This window comes from Populus nigra, chromosome 2, assembly GCF_951802175.1.
Source record: "Populus nigra chromosome 2, ddPopNigr1.1, whole genome shotgun sequence".
Taxonomy (NCBI): domain Eukaryota; kingdom Viridiplantae; phylum Streptophyta; class Magnoliopsida; order Malpighiales; family Salicaceae; genus Populus; species Populus nigra.
The window spans coordinates 40,862,987-40,883,552 of NC_084853.1; the positions used below are offsets into that span (position 1 = coordinate 40,862,987).

At 33.7% G+C, this 20,566-nt stretch overlaps 2 protein-coding genes and 1 pseudogene across 2 annotated transcripts; 1 reads left to right on the forward strand and 2 right to left on the reverse strand.

Annotated features, from left to right (window-relative positions):
* Nucleotides 1-1,027: 1,027 nt before the first annotated feature.
* Nucleotides 1,028-9,689, reverse strand: LOC133682458 (vacuolar protein sorting-associated protein 51 homolog). Its single transcript, XM_062105799.1, has 20 exons — nt 9,342-9,689; nt 9,125-9,264; nt 8,986-9,040; nt 8,769-8,876; nt 8,146-8,244; nt 7,933-8,010; nt 7,237-7,314; nt 6,830-6,985; nt 6,646-6,746; nt 6,461-6,528; nt 4,806-4,879; nt 4,599-4,665; nt 4,195-4,310; nt 3,568-3,831; nt 3,339-3,455; nt 2,646-2,717; nt 2,512-2,562; nt 2,084-2,314; nt 1,815-1,991; nt 1,028-1,579 (listed from the first exon to the last, which is right to left on the reverse strand). The coding sequence occupies exons 1-20, from the start codon at nt 9,513-9,515 to the stop codon at nt 1,460-1,462; spliced, it is 2,346 nt and encodes a 781-aa protein (XP_061961783.1). The 5' UTR covers nt 9,516-9,689; the 3' UTR covers nt 1,028-1,459.
* A 3,371-nt stretch (nt 9,690-13,060) lies between these two features.
* Nucleotides 13,061-14,356, forward strand: LOC133681629 (bZIP transcription factor 53-like; annotated as a pseudogene).
* A 2,758-nt stretch (nt 14,357-17,114) lies between these two features.
* Nucleotides 17,115-17,721, reverse strand: LOC133681836 (calvin cycle protein CP12-2, chloroplastic-like). Its single transcript, XM_062104996.1, has one exon. It carries the CDS (start codon nt 17,634-17,636, stop codon nt 17,256-17,258), a length of 381 nt encoding a protein of 126 aa, XP_061960980.1. The 5' UTR covers nt 17,637-17,721; the 3' UTR covers nt 17,115-17,255.
* Between the last annotated feature and the right edge of the window lie 2,845 nt (nt 17,722-20,566).

Here is a 20,566-nt window from a genome sequence, read left to right on the forward strand (position 1 = left end):
CCAGTTTGTTGAATTCTTCAACTGTATCATCTTTACTGCCAAACTTATCGCAAACAACTCTTGAAAACTCATCCCAATTTACTATGCTTTCCTACTATGCATATAACTCTCAAACCAAATATTTAGCTCTCCCTCCCAGCAAAGTGATGCTACCTTTACCCAATATTATATAGGAATCAAGTTGATCTTGAAAAACTTCATGCATTTCCTCAACCAATCCCTAAGGTTATTTCTCTATAATGGTGATAGATTAATCCTTGAAAGAGATGGATTATATCATGTCCTGTGATGTTTTTGATTATTAGTTTGACCTTTCACATTGCTTTTGAATCCTTAATTCATTTAGAGTTGGCTCTAATTTCTCTTCCTATCATTTGAGTAGTAAGAAACAACCTGAACTGATTTGATAATGCTTCAATCTACAGATTAATCTGATTAGCTCTCTTGCTTTGTTCCACCCATTGTTCCTACCACTTGCTTTGCAGATCAGCCATTGATTCTTGAATTTCCCGATGAAGGCCTTGTAACCTTCCTCCAACCTTCTGCAATGTTATTCAACAATTTTCACTTTATTGTTTTCTACCATTTTGAGTCAAGATTTACTTCAAGCCCAGGATAGGCTTTGATACCAATTGTTAAGCTAGTAGCTTAACAAGGAGAGAATTGAGAGGAAGAATGAAAGAATAGAATAGAGAAGAAAGAAGAAATGCACTGAATTCTTATTCCTTGAGACTTGAGAGTATCGAAATCCATCTTACATCCTTTATACAATTCAAGTTCAACAAGTAACTTGACTAACTAACTCTGCTGTCTTCTAACTAATTCTCAACTAACTACTAATAGTGCTTAACTACTTTTAACAATATGAATCACGTGGAATTTTGCTCTACAATCCATTTAGCAGCTGTTTCAGTAGTTGCTGTTGCTCCTGTCTTCTTCTTTACTAACACGTGCATTCCTTGATTATAACATGTGCAGAATGTAACATAAATCATTGTGATGCAATGCAAATTGATCGACCAATAACTAGACAAGAATATTGATGTTTGATTTGGAAGCATGAAAACTATTTCTTCCCTACCATAAAAAAAATTGGAGATAATAGCACGGTGATTTATACAGTGTACAGGCTACATGATTCCCAATGGACAGCAACATTCCTATACTCATCATATCATATATTCTTACCAACGTGGACCATGAGAGCAAAACTTCAGTAATCAGATCATGAACCATCAAAGGTACACCTTCAAGAGTAAAATCATGAAAGTTTGCAGGGCTATTATCAGGAACCGGGAAACATATACCATCCTTTTGATACCATCTTACCACCCACAATACACTCGTCGGCTCGTGGATGCCTGTGAAGCTTCTATGACTTGATCATTCCATTCAGCAATACACTTGCCAGTTCCTGATGAATTGAGACATTCTAACCACTGATTTGACCTTCCTCTAATTACGGAGAAAGTGGAGTCTGTTCCTTCTCTTTTGCCAACTTCGCTTGAATTAGTTTATCCAAGATAGGAGGCTCTAAAGGAATTGGATCAAGACAACGTTCCGAAGCACCAACAATCACCTGCTCCATAAAGAAATCAATGCATGCCATTTATTGTTAGAAAGTTTCAAAGTTAACCACAGATATCGTAAACTCTGAACTCAAGAACAAGAAGTAAAGGAATCCAGCCCCCATCGATCTTTCTGATATCTACAACACATTTTCATATAATAGAACAACAAACAAACATGAACTCCCATAGAAGATTTCCAGGATTAAACTTCAAATTTTTTAGTCAAGTTATTCCTTGATTTACCTCATCAAGCAAAAAGTCAATGGCAGCTTCGTCTTCAACAATTTCCTTAAGAGAAGCCCTTAGGAACTGAATATCCAACTGAATTTGCTGGAATCCACTCCGGTTGAAAGTCTGGAGTCGAACAAATTCTAGTAAACTCTTAAGACAAAGTTTTACTACAGTAGTAACAACAGATTCCTGCAAATTGCAAGCAGAACCAGTCCACGTTACTTCATAGTCCGTACCAGCAATTCCTCCCCTAATAAAGTTGAGCGAGTATAGTTTCATACCTGTGTATATTCAGTTTTTGTAAAAATCTCAACTTTTTGCTTGAACAATTTTGCCAGGTGGGTTTCAAGAAGTTGACTCCTGGCCCTATGAGTGTTTGACTGAATCATTTTGTCTTCTCGTAATGGATTGCTGCGAGAGGAAGCAGTGCTTCCATTGCTTTCAGAGCGACGATGCTTGCGGAGTACTCCATGAGGTAAGATCTGCTTTGCCTCTGTTCTTATTGCTTCCAACTAGCCAGGACAAAATAAAAGTAAGTCCTCAATATTTCCTTTTTTCCAATAAATAGGCGTGGGTCCACACACCACAAATCTACAAGTTGCCACGATTGTCATTGGTAGGAAAGTCAAATTAAATAAATTTGGCATCCTAATATACCCCCCAAATATCAACAAGATAATAACCCCAAAAAATCAATGAAGCAACAAACCTCTTGAAGGAATAAATCAACAAACATATGAACTTCTCTAGGTTCCTTGTGCTGTAAAAATAAAGAAAAATTAGAGTCAGATATCAAACTAATTCACACCAAAATAATCTTCTAATTTCACTTGTCATACTAACCTTGACCCAATTTGGAGCTGTAAACCTCTTCCTCAGGAGAACCAATATTTTTTGAGTTATCATGTTTATATACTGAAAAACAGTAACACAAAATAGCAAAATGTTAGTTGGAACAGCTAGTAGCAGTGATGTGTGGATGACAAACGTTACTCAAATTAATTAATTTTGCATTGCATTTTCTGACTCAATCTGAGAGAGCAAATGATATCATAATAGCAAAATGGTCAATGAGTTTCTCTGGCACCCATGTCCAGGGGAGATAATAGCCTTTTTTTTTTGTAGGGGGTATTGGGAAAGGGGAAAAGAAGGGAAGAGAGCAAATTTTCCTTTTTCATGAGGAATGGGGTTTTTATTTTTGAGAGATCATGGCCCTGCTTGGATCCCGTCTTTCTGTTGCATAATTGGGCAAAATTCAAAACCCGAAAGATTCAGTCCCTGATGCTGTGATGGGACCGGATGTGAGCAAGGGTAAAGTTTTCAGCTATCCTCCAACAGAGGTGTTTTGGGAGCGGGTAGTGTGGAGTATAACTATGTAGTAAATAAATTTATAGGAATTTTTAAAGTAATTAAGTAGTGATAGTGCCATGAAAATCCAAAATTCACCATACCACCATGAAATGTTTTTAAACCATCACATAAAACAGACACTTAGACATTGCTTCAAGAATTAAAAGTAGAGACTTTAGTTCATACATGCTGTAGAAGTATTTCACCATCTGAATGAAAGGTTTGAGAAATTTCACCAGGAACAAGTGCTGGCCCATTTTCAGAAGCAAGACCACCACCACCAGAGAAATAAGCAGCTATTTCCTGGCAATCAGGACATACAACTTAAAGGTAAGCCCAGAGACTATAGAATTCTAAATTATGATGTTGTACCCCTTAAAAGGAAAATGAAATGAAACTGTGAGTGGCTCCTTGCCTCAGTAATTCTAGGGATGGCAGTTTGTTCAATAAAAACAGACAGTTGAGCCAGCACAAGGACAAGGCCTGGAATCACTTTCTCAACCTGCATACCCTCTGTGGAATTTTCATCTTGACTGGCAGATTTATTTTTCCCTGAAAGCAAGAGGAACCGATCATGAAGTGCCCTGAAGAAATCTTGAAATCCTTCTCGAACCCACTCAATAATCAAGTTGCTCAGTTGAAGCCCTCCTAAGTTTTCCTCAAGAAGTTGGCGGAAGTCCTGGAATGAATGAGCCAAGAGATTCAAAAAAGCTAGGTGAGGATGTCATGTACATGACAGATAATGTGCCTGTTGGTGACAGAAATGTCGAAATAGAAGGATTGAGGAAACACACACACACACAAATCACTGGAGAACAAATAGAATGGAAAGCAAGGCTGTAATATCATTGCCATATATTTGTTAAAAAAAACACCAAATAGCAAACACAGAGAAAGTGATAGAAATAGTCTAGTTAAATTTTCAAGGAACATAATAGATATTTCAGCAGGATTTGTAAATATACATATAGCTTCGATACAGAGAAAAAGTAAGATTTCAGTTATTCCTGGGAGTACTAATGTCTTAATGGCTATTTATTACCAGTAACACATTCACGCTCCCTTGAAGAACTGCGGTTTTTCCTGCCTCAAGGAAAACCACCAAAAGATGCTCTTTCGCTTCCTCCTTTGGTTTGATATGGACATTGGTTAAGGAATCTGCCAGTTCAAACGGAATTTGAATAAGACTGTTAAGGCTATCTAAAAATCAATAACAATTATGAATTTTCTCAGCTTTTTGGTCAACAAATCTGTGTCCATCGTAAAGTCATTGGGTGGTGTAAGGTTAAAGCCTTATGGGTTCACACCACTCCAGTATCCTTCATAACCTACAATACCTTCTCAAAAGGTGGACAATTGTATTGACAAACAAAAGAACCTATCCAACCAAGTTTTATTTTGTTCATGGTTTATAACCACAGAAGTAGAACTAAAATGTAACAATACCTGAGATATCATGAAGAAGGTGAGAAAATGTGCTTTTTATATATTGTTTGACAGCCACCTGGGAAGCCTGTGAGAATGTAGGATTTTTTTAGTTACAAAGTTCCATAAACAAACAAAATTATTTTTCTCATTCCAGACCAGCAAGAGATGGAAAATGCAGGTAGGGATTGTTATTGAATCTAAGCACAACTGATATTAAAGGACAACCTTCAAAGAACAATCAGGGAGAAGAGCCTCCCGCAACACTTTATCCATCAGGTGAACATCTTTCCATATAATTCCTGTATTTGGTAAAGCATTTCAAGAAATCAGATGCAAAGCTTCCAAACAAGAAAGAATCAGCACATGATATTTAATTAACCAAAAGTTATCCATAGGAAACCTGGAGGGAATTCAGAGTAAGGACAGTCAGGAACAAAGAATGCTGAATTGATTAGATGGGTGATGAAAATATTAAAGGAATCAAGCATTTCTTCACCATGATAGTTTTATGATGACACATGCTAACTGCATAAAATTTATACAACAAGGGGAAGTTTCCAGTCTCATAGCATCTAACATAACAGGTTTCATTACATGGAAAGATAGCTTACTTTTTAGAAACAAAAGGAAGAAAACTTGCATTTGCAGGTATAGGCTGAGTAAAAAACTTCAGTTTCCCACTATCTTTAGGATGGTGATGAGACCATTTTACAGACCAAACTAAAGACAGCAAAAACAAATTACAAGAATGGCTAAAGCAACCTCGAGGAGCATCAGAAAACCAAGCAGCACGACAAGTAAAGGGAACACTGAGGAAGTGCATCACAATTGCAGAGCACTAGGAATAGAAACAACAAACTCAAGTCCACATGACTATCTGGCAGTCAAGAAAGTTTTTGATGTTGTGGTTTCTCGCAACAAAACACCTGACATGGCCCCTAAAGCAGAATGGTGAATTTGGTTGCATTCATGTCATAATTACAGCAATTGATGCTGGAGAACAATGCAATCCAAGTAAACAAACTTTCACTTCTCAAAGTGTATTTCAACACTCAATCAGTGATCAATCAAGTATTTTTTTTTTTTTTTTAATGGAATGTTTCAACTCTCAATTTTTTGCTTTGCAGTTAAGAATTTGAACTCTCAATTTGGTTTAAATCAAGTACCAAATTACATCTATTTTTTTTCTACATATTACGCACATATATTAGCAACTATTTTATTAGTTATCCCTGGTTCTGGAAGTGTTATGTCACGCCATCACTTAATGACCAAATTATTTTATTTTTAACAAACATCCAATTTAGTACTGATTGATCACAAATTGGGGAGTTGAGATATGTTATTGAAAAAAATAACAATTGAAATACTTGGTTGAAAAAATCAAGAAAGTCCATGTACTTGGAGTGCATTTATCTGGCAAATGATGCATGTCAGCGAACTTGATGAAAAAACCATTCAGTAAATTTTTAAAAAAATCAAATGAAAATCTTGACTGGTCAGGAAAACAAACATTATATTGCCATCTAGATTGTGTTGTACAGCATAGCTAAGTTCTAACCTTGCTAGAAGGGGTGCCAAAGAACAAAATGGTTCGATCATGGTTATTGTTTAAGGCCCAAAAAAAAAAAAACCCTATCAATTCCACATATTTCTAAAGCAACCTAAACAAAGGATATAAAGAAGAAGAAAACCCTTGAACTTGAGCATAAAGATGCCCCAAACAAATGCTAGTGTGTGTACAGGGAAGTGACATCATAGATGAGTGACAAATTCAGCAATAAAAATTAAAATTAAAAAGGTAGACAATTTAGAGTAGAATTTGTAGTCCAAAACATGATTTCCAAGAGAAGCAGTGTGGAGAGATCCATAGTACTTACGAAGAACACCCAGAAAATTAGCAATTGGAATCCACTCCTTTATGTAACCCGCAGTAATCTCAAAGTGCCTAAAGAAATTGCCAATCATATTACATGAGGAGTCATGTGTGTTTTAAATTCATGCTGTCCAAAAATTGAAAAATAAATAAATATAAAAGCTGTTGTAACCAATTCAATGCCCTTACTTGGCAATCAAGTCTTGAGAAAGTTTAATCAGTTGCTTTTCTGAATCGGGAAAAATTACTTGATAAGCTCGAACAGCTTCAGCAAACTCACAAACTAAAGCCTAAGATCACACTCAGGATAAAGTTTGTATCAGTATGAGAACTGATTGCCAACAGATATAAAGCTGGTACGTGTTGCACTTACATCATGCGCGGAACCAGGAACTGACTCGGCATTGTTTCCTTGTTCTGAGGGGTTGTTAGATTCTACCAAAACATTGGTTATGTCTTCATGCTTGAGCTGAAGGCCTTCAAGAGATTGCTCTAGCTTTTCAAATAGTTTTGCTTTTAAGTTGTCCATCTGCTAAGACAAAGGGCCATTCGTCATCATATGCACTCTGGTCTCTCCAACAAAAACATAATAAGAGACACACAATACACATGCCAGGCCAAATAAATAAAATTTAGCATCTATCAGCAAGAACCAAATGTAGCCTACAACTCATAAGTCAAAAGAAATTAAGAAAAAAATATAAAAAAGAACTGCATCCTCATTAACACGCTAGCCAACCAACAAACAATCTGAAGTGATACATTGAGTGCTATACAAACCGGAAAATTCAACTTCTTAAGAAGTACTGCGGCCTCAGCCCTTGCTTGTATGGATTCAGAATCCAAGAATAGCTTTCCCTGAAAAGCAGATGAAACAACAAGAATTCGACATTAGAAAAAAAGAACTTAACATTTACAGCACATATCAATAGAAGTCAGGCCTCGGAATTAGGATTTCATTCTTTCAGAAAATCTCTTACCTTAATTTGGAAATCTTAAAGAATATGCCCAAAGATATAAGAAGTCTTAAAGATTTAGGACACGGTGCAAAAACTTGGTCAGAGGCTTATACTGGAGATTCCCAACCTCAAAGCCTCATGTAAAGAAATATCAATTTATTGCAATACTAACGCTATTCATGTTGTATGGTTTGATATCTGGTATCCAAGTACCCGTCCAAACATAAGGAGCATCAACTGAATTCAAATATTTTCACCAGGAGGAATTCAGTAATCAAGCAAAAGTAACAATGGGCTAAAGTATATCCCCACACCCCCAGAGAGAACAAGCAAGCACTTCCAGTCCAATAAACATAAATGGTAAGTTATTCCACCCAAACCAAACAAAAAAAAACCGGCTCGTACAAGTAAACAGCTTGCAATCTAAATGGCCAAAGAAAATGCTGGAAAAATAAGAGACGAAGACACCATCCATGGCTCCCCCGTCCATATGTTTAATTGGGAAAGAAGAATATACCTGCAAATTTTTTATAATAGTGGCCATAGCTTCTTCAGATGCTTGCTTACAATCCTGGAATGATGAGTCCCCATAGGCCTGGTACACCCAAAAAAAAACTTAAATTTGAAAGTAAAATATGTAATAGAAACAAAAAGAAAATTCCCAGAAAAAAAACAAGAAAAATAAAAGCTTGAACCCACCATCAAAGGACAAGGTATAAAACTGACTAACCTTTAAAATTGGCATTGCTCCAATGTAGATCTTGACTGCATCAGCATATGTCTCTGATTTAATACACTTCTCGAGTCTAGCAGGTAGATCATATATGAACTGCTCTATTCCAGAGAGGAAGAAATTCGTATGACTAGTATATTGCCAAAAACTGGAGTTTTAATCATGTAGAATAAGCGGATTCCATTCAATCCATTAAAAACTTGACTAAAATTAATAAAAAAAATAAAAAAAAAATAAGGTTGAACTACAAGACCCAACGTCAACTAAAAAAATCCATTGCAGCCTTCATTATAGAGACTCTTATGAAAAAAAATGTTGATACATGTGATCATTACCGTCAAGTAAAAACTGGCAAGAGACTAGAATGCAACATGCTCAAAGTTCAACAGCGCAAATAGGTGCACATCACATACAAGTCAACTAGCTAGGTCAAAAACAAAAGTGACTATACAACATCGACGTTATACAGTTCCAATTCAGCATACTTGGCAAGGAACATTCTCTAATCTTCATAAAATACAATTCAAAGTTAGTTGAAAATTTTCTCAAAAGTCACCTGCAAGCATGATGTTATCAGTATATAAATATGAATCATGTAAGAAACGATGGTTTTTGAATACCTGAATTTTTCGAAGAAGGTTGTGTGTGCGATGCAATTTCTCTATATGTTCTCTCTTTTCGAAAAGAGAAGTGTTCACACCATCACTTCTTGATTGCACCGATGTTATCTGCAATGAATTGGTACATTCTGTGATGGTTATAACACTTGGGCACCGGCATTTACATATATTCAAAGGACATATTTAAACAAGGGAATATGAGAAATTTGGCACATGCCTTGCCAAGAAGCTGCTCCATACTTGCTTCCATGCCCACAATATTACTTTTCATCCTGTAGGACGAGAGAAGAAAAAAAAATCAAAATTGCACTGAAAGGAATTGTTAGCAAAGTCAAATTGTGAGTGGGAAGGGATACCTTTTAATTGTGTCGGTGGCGCTAATAAACTTGTTGTAATTTTCATAAACTAGCATTTGCAAATCGGTGTCTAGATTTTTTATCTCAGCTGCCATTTCAACATGCCTCTGTAGAAGCCCTTCCAAATTTGATTTTTGCACCTGAATTCAAGTTATAAATTCATGAATTAATCAGGAAAAACAAAACAATAAAAGATCAATTTAAAAAGCAGGCGTACCAGGAGATTCATGTACTGTTCGGCGTCGAAGGAGGTGGTGTTAATGGCATCTAAAGACGCAAATTTGAAAGAATTGCTAGTATTAGACACTGAAGGGTCTGGAGAATAGAAGCTTGATAACAAATCTCTCGTTCGCTTTGCCTTATCATCCAACGGCATATCGTCTTCCCCCATTTCGTGAACTATAGTTTCGTTTCGTTCCGATTTCACAGATTCGATTGGTGAAGCTTAGATTTTTATTGGAAATCAATCGATTCTAGGTCCAAGATAATGGCGGTGGGTTTGATAATTTGGTTGAGGAAAAGTTCCAGTGAAGTAAATTTCGCTGCTTTTACCATGAACATCTGACAAGGTGCATGGCCGCATGGGCACGGCCTACAGAGAGGCAGCACCAGTCTACAAGCTCGTTCCATTATGGCCCAATACTATGCACTCCAAGCCCAACATCACGTAAACGTTTAGTTTAGTATTATGTTAGTTTGTTTTTTATTTAACAGTAAAGAAAAAACTGTTTGGTTATTTTAAGAGTTTAGTATTGTGGTATAGATTTTTTTTAATTAAAAATGTATTATAATAAATTATTTTAAAATATTATTTTTATATTAGTATATCAAAATCATTTAAAAATATTTAAAAAATTAATTTGATATTGTTTCATGTGAAAATCAATTTAAAAATTACTTTGAAAAACAGAAACTACTACAGTAAAAAATAAACATTTAAGTTATGTTTTTTTGTATTAGACCTCACAGTAATTGCATTTCAAACATTAATTTTATAAAAACTAAAATAACATATTTTTTATTTATTTTGCATGTAAAGATTCATCTCATGGTAATTTTAGTTTTAATCAAGTATATTTTTTTAAAAATCTTTTTTTTTCAACAATAATTAAAAATATTTTTCTTGAATCAATTTTTAAAAAACTACAACCACAATACCCACAACAAATTATATATACATGAAAACCTAAAACTAGTGTAAGAAAAAATGGACATCTTTCCTCCTTTTCTTTCCTTTTAGTTTCTTTTCACGTGTATTTAGTGCTAGTAAAGTGTTTTTTAATTTTTTTTATTTTTAACATAAATATGTTAAAATCATTAAAAAAACACTTAAAAACATCAATTCTATTTTTTTTAGGTGAGAAATGATTTAAAAAACAAATTGTAATGCAAAAATAAATACCTACAAACTTAATCACACATTTAATTTTCTCGCTCGCACCTATTTCGTTAATTCTCCATTTCACCTCTCATAACATTCTTACCAATTAGTTCTCACAATTTCTTGGACATGAAATATATTAGAATAATGATATAAGTTTTTTGGAAAATATTAACATCTTTTTTATTTGTTTTTTCAAGAATCACACTCACATGCAAGAGGTTACGAATAATGACGTAATTTTTTTGGAAAATATTAACATCTTTGTGAAGAAGACACGAAGAGAAATATATGGTTTTTTTTTTTTTTTGTGAGAGGGGAAATACGGGTGTAGTGGCCAGTGGAGAGGAAGAGAGAGAAGGAATAAGAAGAAAGGAAGAATAAAAAAGAAGGGAAGGGAAAGGAAGAAATCAAGTCAAGGATATTTTATTCTTTTCATTCAGATTTATTAAAGTGTAAATTTTCAAACATGGGAGGGAAAGTATGACCATACGCGGACCTTGAAAGGTCGAGGAATTCTCCATTCTTATCTTCTACCCGAGAATTTCTTAAATAAAGCCATTAAAATCTCATTGTAGTCATGGGATTTTGGACCTTTTGAACTAGTCGGGTGATGGCTTTATTACGATGGACGCACGGAGATTTTTCTTTAAGGGTTGATATTTATTTCATAATTTTTTATAGCAATCTCATTAGTGTTTTGGATTGTAATAGCAATTATTTTTTAAAACATTTTTTATTTTTTAAAAATTATTTTTGATATCAGTATATTAAAATAATCAAAAAATTAATTTAAAACAAAAAAAATACTTTTAAAACACAAAAACTAACCAATTCTAAATCTAAAATCATCAGTCACCAGTCTTTATCTCTCTCTCTCTAATAAATGTGTTTCGTGGGAAAAAAATAAAAGTTTATTTACCTTTAAGCTCGAGACTTTGTATAAAACATTGAGCCCATGTAGGTTTGTCGTGGGACAAGAAAAATAAAGATTTGCATGATTTTTTACTGTTCTAAATTAGTTTTTATTTTTAATCATGTTGTTTAATTAAAATAACATTGTTTTATTAAAAAATAATAATATTTTAATAAAATAAATTGAATTGACTAGTGAACCTCTGATCAAGATCTAGACTATATGAGTATTTTTACCTTTAAATTATTGTTATATTTTATTAATGAGAATTATTCTAAACTAAAATAAATATATTTATCTTACTTTTTAAAAAACAATTACTCAAGTCGAACCAATAATTTTTAGTATTTTTAGAAAAATATTTTTTAGCGCTCGAACCTGTTTTGATGATTGTTTAGGCCCTACACGGACTTTAAAAACATGTTTCGGATCCAAACTTTGGTCATGAGCTAATTTTCAAACCCATGCCAATGCCCTTGTCGGCGTGGTGTTCAAGCCTAGTGCCCAAGCTCAGGTGTTAGGCCTACACCTAGCATCCTTACGGGTTCATGCACTAGGCCCAGACCTAAGTGCCAAGCACATGGCTGGTGGATCATGGGCTCCGGCCTCATGCTTGAGCTCAAGCATGTTGGTAGATGTTTTTATACTTAATCGTACATCATAACTCATTTTAAGCATGGTTTTTTTTGGCATAAACTCAACATTTTTCTCCTTAAAAAGGTTTTTCTATCAAATCTTGATCTTTTTTGTCTTAATCATACTAGATGTGCACCTCTAGATACACAAAAGTCTCCCATGACTTACAACTTTTCTATCTCATTAATACACACGTGAGGAATATTGTTTTTCTTATTAATGTTCATGTCAATAATATCTACCCTATTAATACATATATAGGGGATATATATATTTTTTAATACACGTGTAAGGGATATTTAACTATTATTAATATTATAAAAGTAAAAAAACCTTAATATATATTCATTGATATGTAATTTATATAATTACATTCATCATTCTAAAAAGTTAGCATGGTGGTTGAAGATATCATATCTTAATTGAAACCTAAAGTAACACCAAAATATTTTTAGTAAAGAAAAAAAAACTAACCTGCATCTGGTCAAACGTAGGATAATATTTGCAACGAATCCAAGCTCTTAATCATTTCCTTTTTGAGTGTTAGCTCTGGGCGCAGCACAGTAAAATACAGATAAATTCTTATAGTTTCCATTTTAAATTTTAAAAATCACTAATATCTATCCTCATTATTGATTCAAGTTTTGTATGGAAAAAAATATCCACAGCAATTCATTAACTACTTAAATAATCCTCGTCCGTTGATTCAGCCATGATGGCATTGGGTTTTTTCCTCCTTTTGCCAGCCGTTCAGGACTCATGAATGAAAAAGACCAACAAATCTCAATAGCACAGGAAGCTTCGTTCTTACACCTTGACACGGTAAGAGAAGAATAATTATAGTATATTCCTCCATGAAAAAAAATACAAAAAAGAAAAAACAATGGATGGATTGGCTTCCAAGCACAGCTGGCGTCATCCTGCACGCCAGCAATTACACCGATGCCACTCGTAACTCTCTAGCAAATTTAATAGCCCCACCGTTTTTTTAATTAAAAAAAAAAAATTAAAAGTATTTCTCCACACCGGCTATATCGAACCCTACCTTTTCTATAAAATCCGCAGCCAACAACGGGGTTGGCCTTCCTTTCTCTTCGCCTGTATCTTGGTACTCCAATTCTAACGTTTCTGTCCCTCCCAATACTCTCCATCTCTTCGTTTCTTTAGCGTGTCGCAAGCCAAGTCTTCCCTTTTCAGTCTCTCTCTCTATTATCTGTCTTCAGATCTAGAGTTTCGGTCTGAGTTTCGGGTTACTTCTTCTTCTTCTTCTTCTGTTTTCTTTCCTGATAATCTTAGGGATCGAATATTAGGGTTCTTTAAGAAGTACCAATGTTTTTAGAATTTCTATGACTTACTCTATCCTCATGCGACGAATTCGAATTCTCCACTCTTTCTCGGTTGTGTTTCTCTACTGGTTCTATGTGTTCTCATGAGTTAAATTAAATCAAATATCTCTGCTAATCCTGTTTGTTTTTTAGATCTTGAACCCTGATTCTTCATCTAATCTAATTACAACCGAAGGTATTGAATTTATTTGATTAAACTAGTGATTATTTTATCGAAGAATCTAGAAATTGTAAAAAATAAAATGTCTGGAAGGCAAGCAGCGAGCTCAGGATCGGACAGCGATCCACGATATGCGAACGTCGATGAGAGGAAAAGGAAGAGGATGATATCCAACAGGGATTCTGCCAGGCGGTCCAGGATGAGGAAGCAGAAACAAATGGAGGATTTGGTTAATGAAGTGAGCAAATTGCAGAACGAGAACAATCAATTGATGGAGGGTATCAATGTTGCCCAACAACGCTACATGGAGATGGAATCAGCCAACAATGTTCTGAGGGCTCAAGCTGTGGAATTGACTGAGAGGCTGCGGTCGTTGAACTCTGTTCTGCAGATTGTGGAGGATGTTAGCGGACTCTCCGTGGAGATACCTGAAATACCTGATCCTTTGTTCAAGCCGTGGGCAGCTCCCGTGTTCAGTACAGCCTATTATGACATCTGCTGATTTTTTTCAGCATTGATGAATGTGAGCTTGTTCGGTGCTTTGCTGGGAGATTGTGTTTCTTGTTGGGGTCTTTTTTTTGTCTATCTGGGTCTTTATATTATGTAGTTTATTAGGTCGTAGGTGGATGCTGGTATCGCGTGAATGTGTTTTGATGGGGGTGTGGTTTGGTCGGAGTTGTGATGTTACGTGTCCTGTTTGAATTTCTATCTGCGTTTATGATGAGGCAGTTTCGGCATTTTCTTCACTGCTAATTTCAATGTGATTGCGGTGGTGTTTGTTTTTATGTTAAAACCGTGTTTCGTAAATATTTTTAAAAAACATTATTTTTATTTATTTCTAAAAAAAATATTTTTAAAAAGAAATAATAATTGATCAACTGGAACTAAACACAATTAAAAAAATTAATGAATCAATATAAAAGTATATTTTTTTTTATGAAATAGCACAGCTTAACAATGTTATGTTTTTAAAATATAATATGGTCAAATTATGTTATTTCTTGCTTAACCAATTGTTTAGTTCTAAAAATAACATGGAAAATATCAAAATTATCAAAATCACGGTGTTTCAGTGAAATTTTTGATATTTAAAAATTTGATAGTTCATGTAATGATGTCGTGGCTACAATAGAGAAAATATAATCCAGAAACTCTTGTAAAAATTTGAGTGTGATCTAACGATCAAAGCAAAAATTATGACCTTTTTTAGTTGTTATTTTACTATGAACCGGCTACACCTCCATTTAGGTCTAAACTTGTTCCACTAGTCTATAAATATATTTGTTAGGTCATCCATATAATTTGTTTAAGGTAAATTTTTTTTAATTATAATAGACTCACACATGACTAATCATAATCATCACACATGACTAATCATAATCACCCATTATTATGTCAACAATAATTTTTAAAAATTTTAATTAGAATTTATTTTTTAATCTATAAACTGGACAAATATATATATTTTAACTCATAAAATATATATATTTTGAGAAGAAAAACTTTATAAAATTATGATTTTTATATAAAATAATCAATCAATTAATACAATTAAATCCAGCCAGTCAACTAATTAAAGTAAAAGATTAGAGTTAAGTGCGATATGATCATATCGAATTAGTTTACCAAATATTTTTGAACCCGTGTTATGTCAAATTTTTGTGTTTACTGTCCCAAATTGTTTATATATAAAAAAATCCCAAAATGTCCCCTCATGCACTTTGATTGCCGCACACATGGAAGGAGTTGGGGCTCGATTGTCTGGATGATGAAGTATTACGAGCTTATCATTGTTGTTGGTTGCTTTATAGTGGAAGTAATTCAAATAGTTAATCCTGCTTCTTCAACGTGAATTAGTGGGTTGTAATGCTTATATAATGATGCAAGTTGCAATGTCTGCTTACTTGCAAGGATAATTGCTCCCACTGCAACTCATCCTCTAGGCACTGGAAGAGAAGAAAATGGTGTTTGTGTACAAGAACTTTTAGTTTTCTCATTCCTGCATCGGAGATTAAATTTGTCACGTTTACTTATAGACGGCATCTAAGCACTTTGCACCTAGTTTCCGAGTGATATTGCTTAGGCTTGGGATGGAAGGTACAGATCAAGTCGAATGATTTTCTGGGGTTAATTTTTCTTTCTTAAAAATTAATTTATTTTATATTTTCGGATTTTTGGAAGTCCTATCTTAAAAATAATTTTCAAAATATAAAAAAAATTATTTTAATATATTTTTAAACTAAAAACATTTTCGACCATAATTCAAACAAGCCATAAAAATACATTTGTTCACTAGGGGCGTCGTAAACAAACATAGGAGCAGGGAGCGTATCGCTTGCAGCACTGGATAGCTGTTTAGGCATATTTCTTATGGTGGGTACTGTGTGTCTGTTTTGGGAAGTTGAAGGTTCATGGAAATCACTGGAAAACTATGTGCCGTCAAGAAGCTGTGCAAAATGGACTTTCCAGTTGATGTTTGGTGTTTACCCACCTCGTGAATCCCGGGGAACAATGTACTTTTCATTGCTATTTTCTATTTTAATTAGGTGTCAGGGGTGAGTAGAATCATCAGATGTGTTCCCTGTACTGAAGCTTCCGGGAAGATGAACTGCCATGCAAAAGCATGCGAGCTCAATCAGAAATTCAATTTGCAAATCTTCTTTGACTAGTAGGCGAGGAAGCAAGGATGAATAGTTGCGTGAGCAGCCATGATTCTTGCTGTGGGGCATGCATCTAGAGTGTTCTCAATACCAATTTGAGACGCTTGTTTTCTGTTGTGGTTCTCATCTCTTCTAAAATTAATTTTGCCTAATCTCACAAGCAATATGTCTAAGCTGAAATATATATATATATATATATTCCTTTCTTATTTTTCACCCGAGAGCCAACCCTCCTCCTAAAGTGCTCGTAATCTAAGTTTGACACCTTTTGACCGTCTTCTTAGGAACAAAAGATGGGTAGATTTTATCTAGCGGTATAAGATTTTATATATTAAAATATTTTTTTATTTTTTAAAATTTATTTTGCATATTAGCGAATTAAAACAAACCAAAAATAAATAGAAAATTAATTTAAAACAAAAAAATAAAAAATAACAAAACAAAACAATAACTCAACCGCGGTGCAAAATAATCTCTTAATACATGATAATGGAATCAGACTGTTAATTTTATTGTTGGTCATTTAATTAGCCATTGGTTTCTTCTATCGTGGTTAGCCTGGATTGTGCACAAGGATATTCTTGACCAGGCTTAATTAATTAACGTAAATGGTAGGTCAGCGAAAAAACACAAGGTGGTTAATTCTATCCTAGGTCCTACAGTATCTGAAGAAAAATGGAGGCTATTGCTTGGGGTGATGAATTTTGAAGGATGGCCCAGTAATAGAAAAAAATAGATAATTGTATTGTACTCGTAAATTTTTCCGGCACGTAGGTTACAAAAGCTAACGGCGTGTTTCATTGCATCCAGGTTTCAGCTACATGAGTAAAAAATATAGTGGCTTTTTCAGACCTTTTTTTTTTGGAAATATAAAGACGAGATGGCCAGTAATTAACACTAATAATTAACCACCAAATTTATGATATATCCACCATCTCCCTTGTTACATAAACCAATATATATTAAGGATCCAAATTTAATAAATATCTAAAGTTTGCTTATTAAAAAAAGATGCACCAAGTAAAAACCATTTCAATCCTCGTAAGTGCGGCATTCATCTGTCTCGGGGTTGTCCTTGCAGTACTCCTCCAAAGGATCGGACCCTTTCTTCTTGTCCTTGGCATGGCTAGCAGCCGCACTCAGCTCCTCCACTTCATCCCATGCAGCTGCGCATTCTCCACTAGCTGCATCACCGGAGCACGCCTCCTCCGCTTCTTTTATGCTCTTTTCCACCTTCTCTGATATTCCCTCAGGGGCTGCTCTCACGGGTCGGACTTGCACGCGCCCGGACCCCAGTTGGTAGCTCCTCCTCCATTGTTGGTTTAACTTGATGGGGGGTTGAGCTTTTGGTGTGTCTGTTGCCTTAGCTAAGACTCTAGGGGTCGAGAGGTTAAGACCAGCTATTGTTGCCATTCTAGTTTTGTGTTGAGTTTGTTGTTGTGGTACGGTACAGTGTAGATAAAATTGATATCGTTGAGGGAAGGTGAGTAGGTGACCTTGAGGAGCTTGCTATATAATTGGAACACGAAACATCATTTGAACACAGATTTCTTATCAGGTGACAACCAATTGCACGCTTCCACGTCAGACTGGGGCTCGAGATATTTTAAAGAAATATCACTGTGTCCTGACTTTTACTGCATGCAAAAATAGCTGTATTTATTTTTGCGGTTTAAATTGTTTTTTTATATATTTTAAAATTATTTTATGTTCTTATATTAAAAATAAATTTTAAAACATAAAAATATAGATATATATATAAAAAATTTCTAATACAATTTCAAACACTGTTATTCTCTAAACAGTTAAACTAGATTTTTATCCAATTATATTTCAATGAAAACACAGCAAAATGCTATTTCAAATTTCATTATTAATTTTGAATTTAGATGGATTGGATTAAAAAATATATATTATTGTGATTTTATGATAAATAAAATCATATCAATTTATTTTAAATTTAATGGTTATAATCAGACATCATAAAAATATATAATATAGAGGAATAATTTGTAGCTGATAGTTTGTGATTTATCGGTTATCTACATCTCCCTGTCCTAAAAAGGAGCATGTCCCTTTTAGGCTTTTAGCTTTTAAGTGTGTGTCTATACGTGTGTGTGTGTAAACGCAATATATTTTTTATTTTTAAAATATTCTGATAATAAACTTTAAGTTTTAGAATATCTATAAATAATAATAATTATAATTATAATTTTAAAATACAACTCAAGTGTCTATCTGAAACAATTCTTGAGTCACCGGTTGATAAAGTCAACTCAGATCGATCCAAGTTAACTTAAAAATAAAAATTATTATTATCATAGTTTTAATATCCGACTTAGAATCAACTCGGGTAAGGTCGTAACCATGGGTCGGGTTGATCATTGACTTGAGTAAATATAAAAATAAAAATGATTATTATTATAATTTTAAAACTCGATTTTTAGATCAACCTGGGTCACAGGTTGAGATAGTCAACCTAGATCAATATATAAATAAAAATTATTATTATCATATTTTTAAAAAACGACTTGGGGATCGACTAGAAGCAAAGCTCGAGTGATAGGTCAAGATGGTTCATTTGTGTTAACTTGAGTTAGTGTATGGGTAAAAGCAATTATAATCATAGTTTTAAAACCTAATGCGGGAGTCAACCCTAGACAAAGCCTGAGTAATGGGTTAGGAGGGTCAACCCAGGTTAACTCAATTTAAAAAAAATAAATCAAAGCAGCTTTGTTTTGACAACAAATAATTAAAAGTCAATGAGTTTTTGACCAGTTTTTTATCATGGGTTCACCTGGTTGCAGGTCGATCTGGGTTTTTGATCGGGTTATGTTAGATCAATTATTTTTTTATTTTTTTTCTTAAACCCAGACCAATTTCTCTTCAGGTCAACCCGTCAGGCCAGTTTAGTTTTATAACTAGAATTATTATAATATTATTAATTTTACACAATATAAACTAAAATAAAAAAATATAGTTTTTATTTTTTTAACATATAAGTTTGATACTAATACATGTTAAGGAGAAAATTAACTTTTAAATATTTTATTTAATCTTGTTTGTTGTTACCAGATAAGATACAAAGACTAGGAATGTTCATGGTTATAGTTGGGCTGGTTATAGTTATGAAACCAAAACCAACCCAACTTTTGAAATTTTATAAATTATCAACTCGATTCATTCAATTATTTTTTGACCCAAGCAAGTTGTATATAACTTGTTAGGAGAGATTTCTTGTGGGTATTACAAATATTTAAAGAATTGGGATGTGAAATACCTTATTATTTGATGATGCCAAAAAAATGCACTTATTAAAGCTGGATAAATTCTTTTTTCATATATATTTGAATTGCTTGTCAGACCTATAGCTATTGTCTGCAATCTGCGTAACAATAGAGCAAAAGTAATCTAGTGGAAAAAATAAAAATAAAAATGACTATATGAAATAAAATGTGGAGTTAGTAACCACAGTTCAATGTCCATAAAACAGAACAAGCTTCTCCACTTTCTTATTAATATTTTTAGCTAGTCATTGATAAATAAATAAAATGTTTCAGAATTGCCAACACAAACATAAAAAATTACATTAAATTTTATTTTTGTAATTAAAAAATACCTGTAAGATCAAAATGCAAGCGAAATAAAAGAATAATTTAACAAAAAGTTATTGATTCTTATACAAAACTTTTATCATTTAATTCAAGTGCATGCAACATTTAAAATCAATTGAACCAAACTGATAAAAACCAGAAAAAATATTTGATCTAATTTAATTTTGATTTTAAAAAATTAAAACTGATTGAATCAAACCAAAACCAATTTGATTTCACCTAATTTAAATAAAGAAAAAAAACATAAATAAAAACTTATGCTAGTACTAAATCATTTTTTCCCTTCGGCCATCGCGTCGAGTGCTGGACAAGGGAAACATCGGAGATGGACCAAATGGCGAAGGGGGAAGCTGGGTTTCTTGGCTAGGAGCTATTTGAAATTCTGGGCCTGGAAGCAAATTGAAAGCGGTGGTCCGTGAAGCAAGAATATTTTGGATAATAAATCTAGCAAAGACAACGTGGAGATCGAATTTCTTAAATCAAATCTTAAACAAATTATTGTGGACTAATTAATGTATTTATGAGAATTTATTATTATTATTATTATTATGACTTCCTAAAATTTCAACTGCTAAGCTTCCAGAAATTAGCACATATTTATTGAAAGAGTAAATTTTACAACCCAGTCCTACTAATTCCCTGTTTTAAAGAAGCAAATTATTTAATCCCTCGACTCAGAAAAATCATATTTAATCCCCCTTTTCATTCTTTCGTGGCCGTTATTAGTTT